Source organism: Madurella fahalii (assembly GCF_045866475.1).
Source record: "Madurella fahalii IFM 68171 DNA, scaffold_1, whole genome shotgun sequence".
Classification (NCBI taxonomy): domain Eukaryota; kingdom Fungi; phylum Ascomycota; class Sordariomycetes; order Sordariales; genus Madurella; species Madurella fahalii.
The window spans coordinates 4987828-5001560 of record NW_027263971.1 but is presented as its reverse complement, the minus strand read 5'-3'; the positions used below and the strand labels follow the sequence as shown (position 1 = coordinate 5001560).

Genomic DNA, 13733 nt, shown 5'->3' with positions numbered 1-13733 from the left:
CTTGTGTCGAGGGCTGGTGCCCGGAGTGCCATTGCTAGCTCTTCATCGTAGCCGAGTTTATATCTCCCAACTCACTCACCAGGCTGACTACCAAAATATTGGTAGCAGTGATAACAAGGAGACAAGCACCCTATCATATGTAAAACCTCCAGAACGGCCTTGGGGAGTGAGGTGCCTGCGGTCGCAGCTTTCGGACATTGATTGGCGGAAAGCTCTCCCAATCAGCGCCTCCCCCCCCACACGAGGCAGAGGCAGGCAAGGTTGGGTGAGAAGATGTAGCTGGTCACCCAACCTATCACACTTTTCCTGCCGATGCCCAACGTCCTCGGTTGCCTCTCACGGGCGGCATCGGCATCTCTCCGCATTCCGTTGTTTCACTGGGAATACTGGCTCCATAAGCTATATAGGTCACTGGCTCGGTCTCTTGGTAAAGCTCGATGGCGGGCAACTGGCTGAATGTATGCTCAGGCTGACAACCCGTCAGGCGCAGTTCCCCTTCCCTCCCCCGTGGACTTGTCAATCTCGGCAGCGTCGTCTTCGGGGACGGAATACAGCAGCTCATCACTGCCGCCGATCGCCAAAGTCTTTCCCTACCGCCAATAACCCCCTACCCTTAAAGGGCTCTCACCATGGATCCCCTTAGCGTCCTCAGCGCCATCGCGTCCACGATCGCGCTCACCCAGGCCATCTCTTCGACATATAGGGCCATCCAACACCTTAGGGGCCTCCCGAAAGCATTTAACGAAGTGAACCAAGGGCTTCCTCTCGTGGAAAACACCCTGGCTCTAGTCCGCGATCAGCTCGACAGCATGGACCTAGACGAATCATTAACACGGACCATCGGGCCCGTCGTCCGTGGCTGCGAAGAGAAGGCTAGGGCACTACATGACATCTTCGAGGAGGTGGAAAAGAAAAAGGAGGCGAATGATTGGCTAGCCCTCCCCATGTCCCGTTTAAGCAAGGCACGTCAGGTGAAGACCCTGATGCAGGAAATCGAGCGCGACGTAGAGGGCTTGGCTGCCAACCGGTTATTTCGGACGGCAACACAGGACCAGATGGCCAAGTTGGAAAAGGCCATTCAGAAGCTCTCTCTCAGGGCAGACGGCGACACTCGGAGAATCGATATCCTCAAGACCCTCTACACCTCGCCGTATCTGGATAGGAAGAACAGGAATCCAGAGCGGGTCCCGGGGACGTGCGAGTGGTTCGTCAATCACCCGCATTTTCAGCAATGGCGAGAGAGCAGCTCGTCAAGTATGCTCTGGGTGTCAGCCGATCCTGGGTGCGGGAAATCCGTCTTGGCAAGGCATCTGGTAGACTCTGAGCTTCCGACTACCACATCCAGAACAACCTGCTACTTCTTCTTCAAGGACGACTTTAGCGATCAGAGAAGTGTAAAGAGTGCTCTCTGCTGCATCCTATACCAGCTCTTTACGCAGAGAGAGATCCTTTTCTCCAGCGAAATCGTTAAGCGGTTCGAAACCCGCGAAACACACCTGATCAACTCAGTCGATGAACTCTGGGAGGTCCTCATCATGGCTTCGCAGGATGAAAATGCTGGCGAAATAGTCTGTATTCTTGACGCCTTTGACGAATGCGACGACCAGGAGCGAGATATGCTTGCCCGAGCCCTATGCAAGCTATATGGTGCGAGCAATCGCTTCCGCTTGAAGTTTCTCGTAACAAGTCGACCCTATGGCACTATCCGACAAGGCTTCCAGCCTCAAGATATACCGGGGTTGCGTATTGTCCATTTAAGTGGAGAAAGCGAGGCCGAGCTGAGCAAGATTGCCCGAGAGATCGACATCTACATTTACGCCAGGGTTCGAAGCATCCGAGAGAGTCTGAAGTTGAATCAAGAAAAGGAACAACTGCTCTTGCAAGAGCTTTTGCGTATCCCGAACCGAACGTACCTATGGGTTCATCTCACCATGGATTTGATTCGAGGTAAGATGAACATTAATAAAACCGGGATACACGATGTCGTTTCCTCCATTCCGCCAACTGTCGATGACGCATACGAGGGGATCCTGAATAGGAGTCCCGATCCCGAAGGGGCTAAAAAACTCTTGCACATTGTCGTTGCGGCAGCACGGCCCTTGACCCTATCGGAGATGGCCGTAGCGCTAGCTCTCCAACCGAACCACCTGTCGCATCAAGACCTGGACCTGGACCTCGAAGCGGACGAGGGCTTCCGCGAGCACGTGAGAGACCTCTGCGGTCTCTTTATCACCATCATTAGCTCCAAGATATACCTCCTTCACCAGACGGCAAGAGAGTTCCTAATTCACAAGCCTTCGATAGGGTTCCGTCCGGGAACACCCCACTCGAAGGAAGCCCGCCTCAAAATTCACGACAATACACTAAGGTGGAAATCTTCACTCCAACCACGAGAGTCCCACCGTATCCTTTGCCAGATCTGCATCTGGTATCTACTCTTTACCGAGTTTGAGACGTACTCTCTGGATGAGAGCGGGATATCCCTATGCCCTGATCACGTTTTCCTCGACTACTCTGCCAAAAACTGGGCCTCTCACGCCCGCGCGTCCGGTATCAATGATGACGGCGCAATTACGGACTCGCTGCTAGCGATTTGCAATGCCCAGTCAAGGCGTTGTCTGACTTGGTTCAGAATCTACTGGGCGGGCACAAGGATGGATTTCCCTCAGAACTTCACAACCCTTATGATTGCTTCCTATTTTGGGCTCGAGCGGGTTGTGGAATTGCTGCTCAAGGAAGACGATATCCAAGTCAACTCCCTTGACGGTACATATCGGCGCTCGGCGCTCTCTTGGGCTTCAGAGAATGGATTTGATGGCGTTGTAGACCTGTTGATCAGGGGCCCTAAATTTGACTTCAAGCACCTCACCAGATCATTGTTCTCGAAAGGTGTACAAGTCGACGCGAGAGATAAACACGGTCGAACACCGCTATCATATGCTGCTTGGAACGGTCACATGGCCATTGTAAAGCGGCTTGTCAAGGCAAGGGCTCGTGTCGACTCGAAAGACGAAATTGGGGGGACGCCAATTTCCTACGCCCTTTGTAGTGGGCATGAAGCCGTGGCCAACAAATTGATGAAGGAAGCCCCGGCCGACTCAGTGGATGTGATTAGAGGGGCATTACTCGTTTCTGCTGCCACAAAAGGCTATAAGACTATCGTTGAACGCCTGCTCGATGGTAATGCGAATACAGAGGTAGTGGATGAGGAGGGCCGGACACCACTACAGGCTGCTGCCGGGAATGGGCACGAGGCCGTTGTACGGCTACTCCTCGAGAAAGGCGCGAAGATCGAGGCGGTGGGTAAGTATGGCCGGACACCACTATGGGCTGCTGCCGAGAACGGGCACGAGGCCGTTGTACGGCTACTCCTCGAGAAAGGCGCGAAGATCGAGGCGGCAGGTGGTTGGGATGGCCGGACACCACTATGGGCTGCTGCCGAGAACGGGTACGAGGCCGTTGTACGGCTACTCCTCGAGAAAGGCGCGAAGATCGAGGCGGTGGGTAAGTATAGCCGGACACCACTATGGGCTGCTGCCGAGAACGGGCACGAGGCCGTTGTACGGCTACTCCTCGCGAAAGGCGCGAAGATCGAGGCGGCAGGTGGTTGGGATGGCCGGACACCACTATGGGCTGCTGCCGGGAACGGGCACGAGGCCGTTGTACGGCTACTCCTCGCGAAAGGCGCGAAGATCGAGGCGGCAGGTGAGTATAGCCGGACACCACTATGGGCTGCTGCCGGGAACGGGCACGAGGCCGTTGTACGGCTACTCCTCGAGAAAGGCGCGAAGATCGAGGCGGTGGGTAAGGATGGCCGGACACCACTACGGGCTGCTGCCGGGAACGGGCATGAGGCCGTTGTACGGCTACTCCTCGAGAAAGGCGCGAAGATCGAGGCGGCAGGTGGTTGGGATGGCTGGACACCACTATGGGCTGCTGCCGGGAACGGGCACGAGGCCGTTGTACGGCTACTCCTCGAGAAAGGCGCGAAGATCGAGGCGGTGGGTAAGGATGGCCGGACACCACTATGGGCTGCTGCCGAGAACGGGCACGAGGCCGTTGTACGGCTACTCCTCGAGAAAGGCGCGAAGATCGAGGCGGTGGATAAGTATAGCCGGACACCACTACGGGCTGCTGCCGAGAACGGGCACAAGGCCGTCGTACGGCTACTCAAATCTGATCGTCTTTAACTCCCGTAGACTATATCAGCTTAGCCTCCACCCCACCCACCACCTATGTGTAGGCGCTGCTTATATAATGCCATGTGTGGCAATTTAATAGACTGGAATTTACGTCATTCGGCGTAGAAATCATCAAAGTGTATTGGATTTGCAATTACTATTAGGTACCATTTTGCCACGCATTCTTATACGTACAAGCGCAGTCATCAAGGATTCCAAGAGATTGATATCTTAGAAAGACCACCATCGACGTCCCCTGCTACTCGGCTTGCCCCCCCGGCATCTCACCTGTCGGCGGCCCAGGCTCCCCCATGGAAAAAGATAAGGACACTAAACCACCCACACCACCACTTCAGCCATCAAGAACTCAGCCAATTTTGCAGCAAAATAGATAAAACTAATTGTATTCTAATGCCCAGTCATCGCTCCATCTAATTATAAACAGTCTTTGAAGATCTGAGGGATATTATCGACCCAACGGTTGATAGAGCGTTGTTGCAGTTTAGCCCACCCTTGTTCCGCGTAAGTTTGCAAGTCGGTATCGTTCCAAATTGAACTGTTTTGCACTCTTGCTTCGGTAACTGCCAGGCTTTCTCAATAGGAGGAAAATCAGGCGATTCGGCGCAATTAAAGTAGTGTTGGAGGATGTTTTTCGGTGTCCCTATTTTTTTGTCATGGGGGTGGCGGGGCACCTGGAACAAGGACAAATTTTGGGTCCGTGCGCTAAATTATGATTGGCGGATGCCATGGCCAGGCGAAGCGCGGCTGGCCACTCAGAAAACGGAAGCCTCGACGGCAACACATGGATTACAGCTCCCAGAACCGGCACGGCCCCCGATTACACCACTGCAAGCCGACACTGTGCAGAGACCTGTCCAGAAACTTCTGCCGAGGTACAGGCCAAGTTGAATGCTCGCCTGCTAAATCGGACTACACGAACCCAGGTAGATGGCCAAGTACAGAGATTGCCCAGTTCCATAGTTGTGCCCTACGCCGTACTCTCCAAAACGTAGTGGCCGAGCCAGCTGCAACTACGAAGTTGACCTCTATCGATGTCGACATTCTAGCACCGTGCCGGGCCCCACTGTGGGATGGCTGCCTGCGGGGACCTGCAGCGCGGCGTCCCGGCCCCTGCTCACGGCAGCAACTGTTCTGTAATGCACAGAACCAAGGTCACACCAGAAACCTGATTCCCAGGTTGGTGGGATCGATCCTCCCACAATCGATGTGATCGTAATATGCGACCTGCCGCCAGCTGCTTCCAGGGCAGTTACTTCAATCTACGTCAATCGGGTGTACGGATGGCCCGGTTCCGTGTGTTTTGCCCCTACGGACGCCGCATAAAGAGTGTCTTGGACGAAGGCGGCAACTTGGTCTCGACCATGAGGTCGGATAGCTTCCTAATGCCACTAAGCAAATCTGCGGAGTAACAGTCCGGAAATCACATGATACCTTGTGGGAGACGCCCCTCAGCTCGACCGCAGCGTTGCAGCGAAGCTTTGTAATAACTGCTGCTTACAAATTTGGCTCTGCTTTGCTAACACCGACAGTTTCCAGATTCAGGGGTCGTCAACAAGCCAAAAAGTCTCTACAGCAGGTTGGCATTTACAGAGGGAAATAATATAAATACGTTCCCGGGGTCGCAGACAGGTCCTATGAGCCGTGACGAGTCCCCCAATCTCATCGCTGGTCCTCCCCGCGAATCGTCGCTTAGAACAGACAAGTTCCATGAAGTCACGCGTCCCTTTCCTCCGTGAAACCCCCTTCACCACCACCACAACCGCCTTGCCCAAAACACCATGTCTTCTTTACTCCTGCCGTCTGTCCCCCCAACCCACCCGGCCGTAGCCATCACCGCCGGCCCGCGCCAGCCCCTCAAAATCATCCAGCTCCCCACCCTCCCCCCAGCGCCCGCCGAAGCCCTCATCCACGTAACCTGGACTTCGTCCACCCCTCTCGACCTGCACCGCGCCGACGGCGGCCTGCTCATCGACACGGCCGCTCTCGCAACCGAGCCGTTCATAATGGGCGGCTCCTTCGGCGGCACCGTCGTCGCCCTCGGCCCGACCCCCGCCGGGTCCGCCCCGTGCCACCTCAGTGTAGGCGACGCCGTCTTCGGCTTCACCCAGGACGGGCTCCCGGCCGAGGCCACCTTCCAGACCTACATCACGGTGCCCACGTACAAGGTCAGCAAGCTGCCGGCGGGCCTGGCGCTGCGCGAGGCCGTGACGGCCCCGACGAACCTCGTCACGGCCGTGCACACGCTCACGCACGACCTCGGCCTGGCCCTGCCGTGGCCGCTCCCCGACGGCTGGGCCCCCGCCGAGCGCGACCACACCGTCCTCGTCTGGGGCGCGGCGAGCAGCGTCGGCATGTACGTCCTGCAGGTGCTGCGGCATTGGGGGTACCGGAACGTCCTCGGGGTCGCGAGCGCGAAGCATCACGCGCTGCTGAAGGGGCTGGGGGCGAAGGAGTGTTTTGACTATCGGGAGCCGGGCGTCGTGGAGAGGATCCTGGAGTATGTTGATCGGGCGGCGGCGGCGGGGGCCGCGGAGGGCAAGAAGAGCGACGGTCCGAAGGTGCCCTTCATCGTGGACTGTATTGGGTCTAGGGAGGGCACGCTGCGGCCGCTCAGTAAGATTGCAGAGCGCGGGAGCAAGGTGGCTGTTATGATGCCGGTGATCAATGTTCACGCTAGGGAGGATCAGGTGCCAGAATATGAGATGGACATCAACAAGGTCCTAGTGGGGGAGTGGAAGGAAGGGGTTGAGTTGCTCGGCACGAGGACGTTTTTCTACGCCAGGGTATGTCTACCTAGGAGAATAATTGTCCGATCACAAGCTGCTAATTAGTTGCTCGACAGAACGAGTTCCTCAAAGATCATCTCCAGCCAGAGATCATACCTGCCCTGCTGGAACAAGGGGTGGTTAAGCCGAATCCGCAGAGGGTCATCGAGGGCAAGACGCTGCTTGAGCGAGCAGAGAATGCCCTAAGCGTGCTCAGAAATCAGGCTCAGTCTGGAGAGAAGCTTGTGTGGAGGGTGGCGGACGATGAGGACTCAAATTGATGCAAAGAGCGGTAGTGTTAGTGTACATCATGGAAAAGCGTTCCTGGGTGGTTCGGTAATTGTAATTCGCCCCATGTTACTCCCGGAATGAGACGAGCCGAACGTATGTGATTGGTGGCACATTTGCGCCTCGCTGTAAGCGCGCCATTCTCCCGCCTGCTATTTGATGGGCAGCAGTAAAGTTGGTAATTATCATCGGGTTGAATGAATGGCGGATGCAGTGTTTTATTCCCAGGGAGGCCATTCAATTGCGGAGACGCGGATGTGAAGCGATTGGCCGGTTGCCGCATTCGGTCCAGTAAAACACCCTTTCCAGGTCAACCTCCTATGCCTGTTGGCCAAACCGGGACGTAGGTGGCCTTCTCCGTAATTCTAAGGAGTTGGGTATGCTTGGACAAATAGGCCAAGAACCGGCCGTCCCACCAATTCGGACCGCTTCTGGGTTAACTGACCATCTCCCCAAGGACATGCACCCGTTTCCACAAATCAGGGGTGTATCGTTGGACGGCAAATGTCTCCAGCAGCACCTCCTCTGACGAGATAAAGTCTCCGACGACCTAGTTGTTTGGCTGATTCGCGAGTCTCGGTACTTCCGAGTCAAGGTTCGATCAGTTGCGGCCAGGTTCCCAAGATGATTCTGTCAAAGCTGCCGGTTATTCTGCTCGGCTGTTCAGCCGCCAATGCCGCCCTCACTTACAAAGGCGTGGACTGGTCCTCGGTGATCGTCGAGGAGAGGGCCGGTGTCCAGTACAAAAATACAAACGGTCAGGCGCAGCCGCTGGAGAGGATTTTCGCCGAGAATGGTGTCAATACGGTCCGGCAACGCGTCTGGGTCAACCCCAGAGATGGTAACTACAACCTGGACTACAACATCGCGCTCGCGAAGAGAGCAAAGGCTGCCGGCTTGGGCGTATACATCGACTTCCACTACAGCGACACCTGGGCGGATCCCGCCCATCAGACAATCCCCTCCGGGTGGCCGACTGATATCGAGAACCTGTCCTGGAAGCTGTACAACTACACGCTGGACGCTTCAAATCGTTTCCAGGATGAAGGCATCCAGCCGACAATAATGTCCATCGGGAACGAAATCACGCCCGGCTTGCTGTGGCCCACGGGGCGGACCAACAACTGGGGCAACATCGCACGTCTGCTGCGCTCGGCTGCGTGGGGGATCAAGGATTCGAGGCTCAACCCGAAGCCCAAGATCATGATCCATCTAGACAACGGGTGGTAAGAAGCGGGTCCGTTGAGCCTTGGTGAGGAGACGAGCTAAGAAACGGATACAGGAACTGGGGAACCCAGAACAACTGGTACACCAATGTCTTGAGGCAAGGAACTTTCGAACTGTCCGACTTTGACATGATGGGCGTCTCATTTTACCCCTTCTACTCGGCTTCTGCGAGCCTAGACTCGTTAAAGACGAGCCTGAACAACATGGTCAACAACTGGGGCAAGGAGGTCGCCGTCGTCGAAACCAATTGGCCTACGTCGTGCCCCAATCCGAGATACAGCTTCCCCTCTGACGTCCGGAACATCCCCTTCTCGGTCGCCGGACAAGTGACGTATGTCACCCAAGTGGCCAACGTGGTGTCGTCTGTAAGCAAGGGTGTCGGACTGTTTTACTGGGAGCCCGCATGGGTTCACAACGCAGGCTTGGGCTCGTCGTGCGCTGACAACACTATGTTCGCTTATTCGGGCCAGGCCCACTCGAGCTTGTCGGTGTTTCAACGCATTTAGAGACAGCCTAGTTCGAGATAGCCTGAAATGAAACAATGCAGTAACTGCTTCAGAGTGGTGTCGATAGAAACATAAACGAGGTAGTCCTGACAAAGAACTTGGTTCCCCGGCTTGAAACTTTCCAAAATCGCAGAAAATTATATTGTAAAAGATCGACGGTGTGCGTCCGAGTAAAACCAGTATTAGATCCCTCTTCGGACCGACGGAAATCGGCATGCAGATGCCATGTTTGTTGACTTCTCATCGCAAACTTGAGTTCGGGGAAGCTGGTTGAAACCAGCAAACCTTCGTATGTGCTTAGCTAATCTGTCAGCCACAGCAGAGCCACAACAGAGCCCGGGGCACGCCAATCACACCACGGCGGGGTTTAGGAGGGCACATAACCCTACGAAATTTTGTGAGTGGAGCCCCCGACCAAGCGACCCAACCATCCACTGCGAAGTCTGCGAAACCGCCCGCAGTCAAATCCACCCCATCATCGCGACAACTCGAATTTCGCTCTTCGATACGCAGCACTATCGAACAGAGCGAAATCGTGATCACCGACTACACCGCAAATATGGCTGACGAATACGTATGTCTCTCACCCCGCCGATTTCACGCTTCTCAGTCGCCTCGGCCTACTCTCGGCGAACGCCCATTCTCGAGAACACGCATGCTCTCTCAGCTGTGGGGGGAACAATTCAGCTAATCGCGGGAATTGCAGAATGCCGAGGAGGCCGCTGAGCTGAAGAAGAAGAGAGCCTTCCGCAAGTTCTCCTACCGGGGTATCGACCTCGATGCGTAGGTGCCCCCTCCCATTTCCCCAAACGCCATCAGCAATCAAGCAGGACGACGATGCTTTCGACATTTGGCATCGGCCGCAGGAGGAAGAGGAGGAGAAGGATGTGCGGCGGCGAGGGGGCCGGGTCGAATTGCCTATTCTTCATCTCGATCACAAGACAACACGCTGACACGGACCGTCTGCACACAGTCTCCTCGACCTCGGCTCCGATGAGCTCCGCGATGTCGTCCACGCCCGTGCGCGTAGAAAGATCAACCGGGGTCTTAAGCGCCGCCCCATGGGCCTGATCAAGAAGCTGCGCAAGGCCAAGCAAGAGGCCAAGCCCAACGAGAAGCCCGAGCTCGTCAAGACGCACCTCCGCGACATGATTGTCGTCCCGGAGATGATTGGCAGCGTCATCGGCATCTACTCCGGCAAGGAGTTCAACCAGGTGGAGATCAAGCCTGAGATGGTTGGCCACTACCTTGGCGAGTTCTCGATTTCATAGTAGGTTGCCCCCCCCCGGTTTCGACCGAAATCATCCGTGACCCGGCGAAAGTAGATAACTAACAACCTCACAGCAAGCCCGTCAAGCACGGTAGGCCAGGTATCGGTGCCACGCACTCTTCTCGTTTCATTCCTCTGAAGTAAGGGCTGTGGGATATGGGTGGTTCTTGCATTCAGTCAATCATGGTTTCGGCGAAACGGGACACGGTTCAGCTCACGGGGCATATGATCATGTCGCAATGCCCGCTATCTTGGAGGGATATAACGAGATAGTACAAAAGAGCAATTCGAGTGCTGCATTCCGGGGCCAAGCAAAGACGAGGAATAACGCAATGACTTGGGTTCCATGTGAGACCGTTTACCGCTGTTGAGGGACACTCGACTACCATGTAGTTTCAATCCGTTACTGCTTGATAGTCCAATACCAGCATTTGAATAACCATGACTCCGCGATCCTCTATTCCAGCGACTTAGACTGACTATGCGTCAGCATTCAAGCAACTCAATCCCAAATACACCCAACTTGTTCGCACCAAAACGATCCCCCAGCCTGAGAAACGTGCCTCAACAGATCCAGCCAGTCACCTCGCGAGCAAGGAAGAACCCAACCAAAAAGAAAGGAAAAAAAAAAAAAAAAAAACCGGCACTTCAACCGACCACGTCGTCTTTATCACCGCCCCTTGCCGTAGCCCACCCAATCCTTGATGGCCCCCCAGCACCGACGCACCGCCCTTCACAGCACGCGGCACCGGTAGGCCATGCTGCCCAGGCCGAGCAGGCCGGCGTCGCGGCACGTGTCGCACTCGCAGGCGAAGCCCTTGTTATCGCGCTTGCCGTAGTCCCAGGTAAGCTGCTCGCCGGCGCGGATGGCGCGGCGCGCCTGGACGAGGATGTGGCGGGGCCGGACGAAGTGGGCGAGGCCCGAGGGGCCGATGCGCCAGGTGCAGTTGGGGCCGTCGGCCGGCGGGGCGGCGGGAGCGCTGGGTTTGAGCCGGCCGGGCCGCGGCGAGACCGCCGGGGTGCAGCAGTGGTTGATCAGCGAGCCGAGCAGGTAGATGCACGCGTTGCGCGTCGTCGTCGTGCTGCTGCTGCTGCTGGCGTTACTCCTACTGCCGCCCGTGGTGGCGGAGGCGGAAGAGGAGGAGGAAGATGAGGAGTTGGTGGTAGTCTGGGGGACGGCAAAGGCGTAGTGCTTGAAAAAGTCTAGACAGGCCTCGCGGGCGTCGGCCTCGGACGGGTTCGCCACGACGGGCAGACGGGCCGTGTACGACTCGTACTGTTCCTTCGTGATGGTCGAGCCGGCGAAACGGCCGTGGACGAGGTTCCTCCCCATCGCGGCGGGGGACGCCAGCACGGCGGCGGCGTTGTCGAAAGGTGCCGGGGCGATGCCGTTGCGGGCCACGAGCGACGGGAAGGCGCAGGCGACCACGTCCCGGGTAGCGGGGTCGCGGGTGACTATGCGGTAAGCGCGGACTTGGCTCCGCATCAGGTTCTCGTCGGCCGAGAACTTCTCGTTGAACAGGGCCGTCATCATGGGTGCCTCGTGGAAGATGAACTCGTCCTTGGCAAAGTCCCGCGCGGCGAAGAGGCCGTAGCCGATGGTCGGGCTAACGAAGCCAACTTGCACGGCGGGAGCATCTTGCGGAGCGCTGCTCAGGACGCTTGGGGGAGGCTGGAGGCTGGCAGGTTAGCAAGACTGCGAGGTGACGCCGAGGGGCGGTATAGCCGGAGCAATTGAGGCGCCAATTGCCCGGAGAATAGTAAAAGCACTGGGTTACATGCCTTCCCGTGCTTCGCAGCGTCAAAGACTTCGTTCGTAGGCGTTTTCGAAGCGCTCGCCATCAAGGAGATGTCAGCTGAGCTCTCTGACGTTGGGCGGCAATCGGATCGAAGCTGATTCGCGCATGGACCCTGGATTCACCGTGCGGGAAAGACGTGAACTGGAGAGGGACAGAGACCCAAACATAAACCGGGCGCCGTCGCAGGGCGGCAATGGAAAGAACACAGCGCTATGTATAGGAAAAAGCGGAAAGGAAAGGACGTTGGGTTGCAGATGCGATTGCCTCGGCGTCTAAGAGTATGTACAGGGTACGGTACATGTGCCACCAACGAGCGGGTTTTTGACAACTCAGAAGTCCAGCCGCAGCGGTCTACTGCTGGGGAGCCGCGGCGGCCAGTTTCTTGGCCTTCCGCTCCTCGTCTTCGAGATGCTGCTTTTGGTAGTGGGCAATGACCTTGTCAATGTTCACATAGTGTCCTGCCGGGATGTTGAACGGCGATCCGTGTCCGAAGACTCTGTGTCACGTGGTCAGCTTCCATTACACCAATCGAGGCCGGTCCGAGGCGGCGAGTCATGACGCTATGTCTAAGAGGTTGCCCATCTGGAATGCGACCCATCGAGACCTTCTCCATGGGATTCGGGGATTGCTCCGTGAGGAGTTGAAGCGTTCAACGAAGGAGGGAACTCAATTCGGGCGGCCCTGCAGAGGAAGGACAAAATGGCCCTCCTCTGTCCCGCCAGTCCCGATGCCACCCATTGAGCACTTAATTCCCTCTAATTCCAGGATGCACAGTTCCACCCAGACAGAATCCGGGCTCGTTCGCACTATTCCAACAGGGGTATGGCAAAAGGAGTTAGGAAGTCACGTACTCGGGATATGTCAGCTCAAAATGTCTGCCTCGCTCGGCGCCGTAAAAGAGATGCTTGTCGTGAGCAGCCTGCTCGATCGCTGCCGTCATGAGGTGGTTCCGTGTCTCCCAGTCCTTTCCATATTCTCTTTCCATCTTCTGGAACCACTTGTGCATGGTCGAGAGCTCGCCGTTCTGGCCAGGGCGGGAAATCGAGTAGACGAGCATCGAGCCTACAACCACGGCGGAGGTGATATAGAAGGCGGTCTGCCCCAGCTTGAGTTAGCGCATAACTCCGTCTCCTCATACAGGAATCCTCAAGCAGCAATTGCTAAAGACTGTCGAAACCTACACCTAGCGATTCCTCGACATTGTGGGCGGGCTCGTGGTGGCCACCGTGGCTCGAGGCGTACGATCTTGTGTTCCGGACGCCGGCTGGCCGAGCCTGCCGGGCTTGCCGGGCAATCTGCGCCGCTCTCTGTCTGAGTGCCGACATGGCTGTAGTCGCTGCTGGCGCAATCGCGGTCAATTGACGGCAGCTGGGTGCGATGATTTATTGAGGTTGAGGGGCCGCCTCCTTCCTCGGCGAGACCGAACTGATTCCCTCCTGGAAATGATTGCGATGGGACGGCGACCAAGGGGGGGTGCTCGAGGCGAGAGACGGTGCTGTGTTGGGTTCCCCAGAGACAAAGCCGCTAGGGATCGGTGCGTTGGTGAGCTATTTGCCAATGAGCTTGCGTTCGCGATGCTCACATCCCGGAGAGCTTGGCAGACACCAATGCTATCAGCACGTGACTTGCCAGTGCCTTTGTCGCTGGCATTTGTGGCGTCTGGCCCGGACAAGCGC

At 56.6% G+C, this 13733-nt stretch overlaps 6 protein-coding genes across 6 annotated transcripts; 4 read left to right on the top strand and 2 right to left on the bottom strand.

The window, feature by feature from the left end:
• Positions 1 to 629: 629 nt before the first annotated feature.
• MFIFM68171_01540 (Ankyrin repeat domain-containing protein 50) lies at positions 630 to 4190 on the top strand (the record flags this gene model as incomplete). The annotated part of the gene is made up of 1 exon (XM_071056962.1): positions 630 to 4190. The coding sequence occupies one exon, from the start codon at positions 630 to 632 to the stop codon at positions 4188 to 4190; it is 3561 nt and encodes a 1186-aa protein (XP_070913063.1).
• Positions 4191 to 5980: 1790 nt separating this feature from the next.
• MFIFM68171_01539 (Enoyl reductase (ER) domain-containing protein) lies at positions 5981 to 7248 on the top strand (the record flags this gene model as incomplete). Its single annotated transcript, XM_071056961.1, has 2 exons — positions 5981 to 6985; positions 7045 to 7248. The coding sequence occupies 2 exons, from the start codon at positions 5981 to 5983 to the stop codon at positions 7246 to 7248; spliced, it is 1209 nt and encodes a 402-aa protein (XP_070913062.1).
• Positions 7249 to 7879: 631 nt separating this feature from the next.
• Positions 7880 to 8988, top strand: MFIFM68171_01538 (Arabinogalactan endo-beta-1,4-galactanase; the record flags this gene model as incomplete). The annotated part of the gene is made up of 2 exons (XM_071056960.1): positions 7880 to 8481; positions 8538 to 8988. 2 exons carry the CDS (start codon positions 7880 to 7882, stop codon positions 8986 to 8988), a joined length of 1053 nt encoding a protein of 350 aa, XP_070913061.1.
• Positions 8989 to 9547: 559 nt separating this feature from the next.
• RPS15 (40S ribosomal protein uS19) lies at positions 9548 to 10402 on the top strand (the record flags this gene model as incomplete). Its single annotated transcript, XM_071056959.1, has 4 exons — positions 9548 to 9562; positions 9695 to 9771; positions 9962 to 10258; positions 10333 to 10402. The coding sequence occupies 4 exons, from the start codon at positions 9548 to 9550 to the stop codon at positions 10400 to 10402; spliced, it is 459 nt and encodes a 152-aa protein (XP_070913060.1).
• A 589-nt stretch (positions 10403 to 10991) lies between these two features.
• MFIFM68171_01536 (SET domain-containing protein) lies at positions 10992 to 12100 on the bottom strand (the record flags this gene model as incomplete). Its single annotated transcript, XM_071056958.1, has 2 exons — positions 10992 to 11930; positions 12041 to 12100. 2 exons carry the CDS (start codon positions 12098 to 12100, stop codon positions 10992 to 10994), a joined length of 999 nt encoding a protein of 332 aa, XP_070913059.1.
• A 308-nt stretch (positions 12101 to 12408) lies between these two features.
• Positions 12409 to 13382, bottom strand: MFIFM68171_01535 (NADH-ubiquinone oxidoreductase 17.8 kDa subunit; the record flags this gene model as incomplete). The annotated part of the gene is made up of 3 exons (XM_071056957.1): positions 12409 to 12553; positions 12909 to 13153; positions 13239 to 13382. 3 exons carry the CDS (start codon positions 13380 to 13382, stop codon positions 12409 to 12411), a joined length of 534 nt encoding a protein of 177 aa, XP_070913058.1.
• Positions 13383 to 13733: the final 351 nt, after the last annotated feature.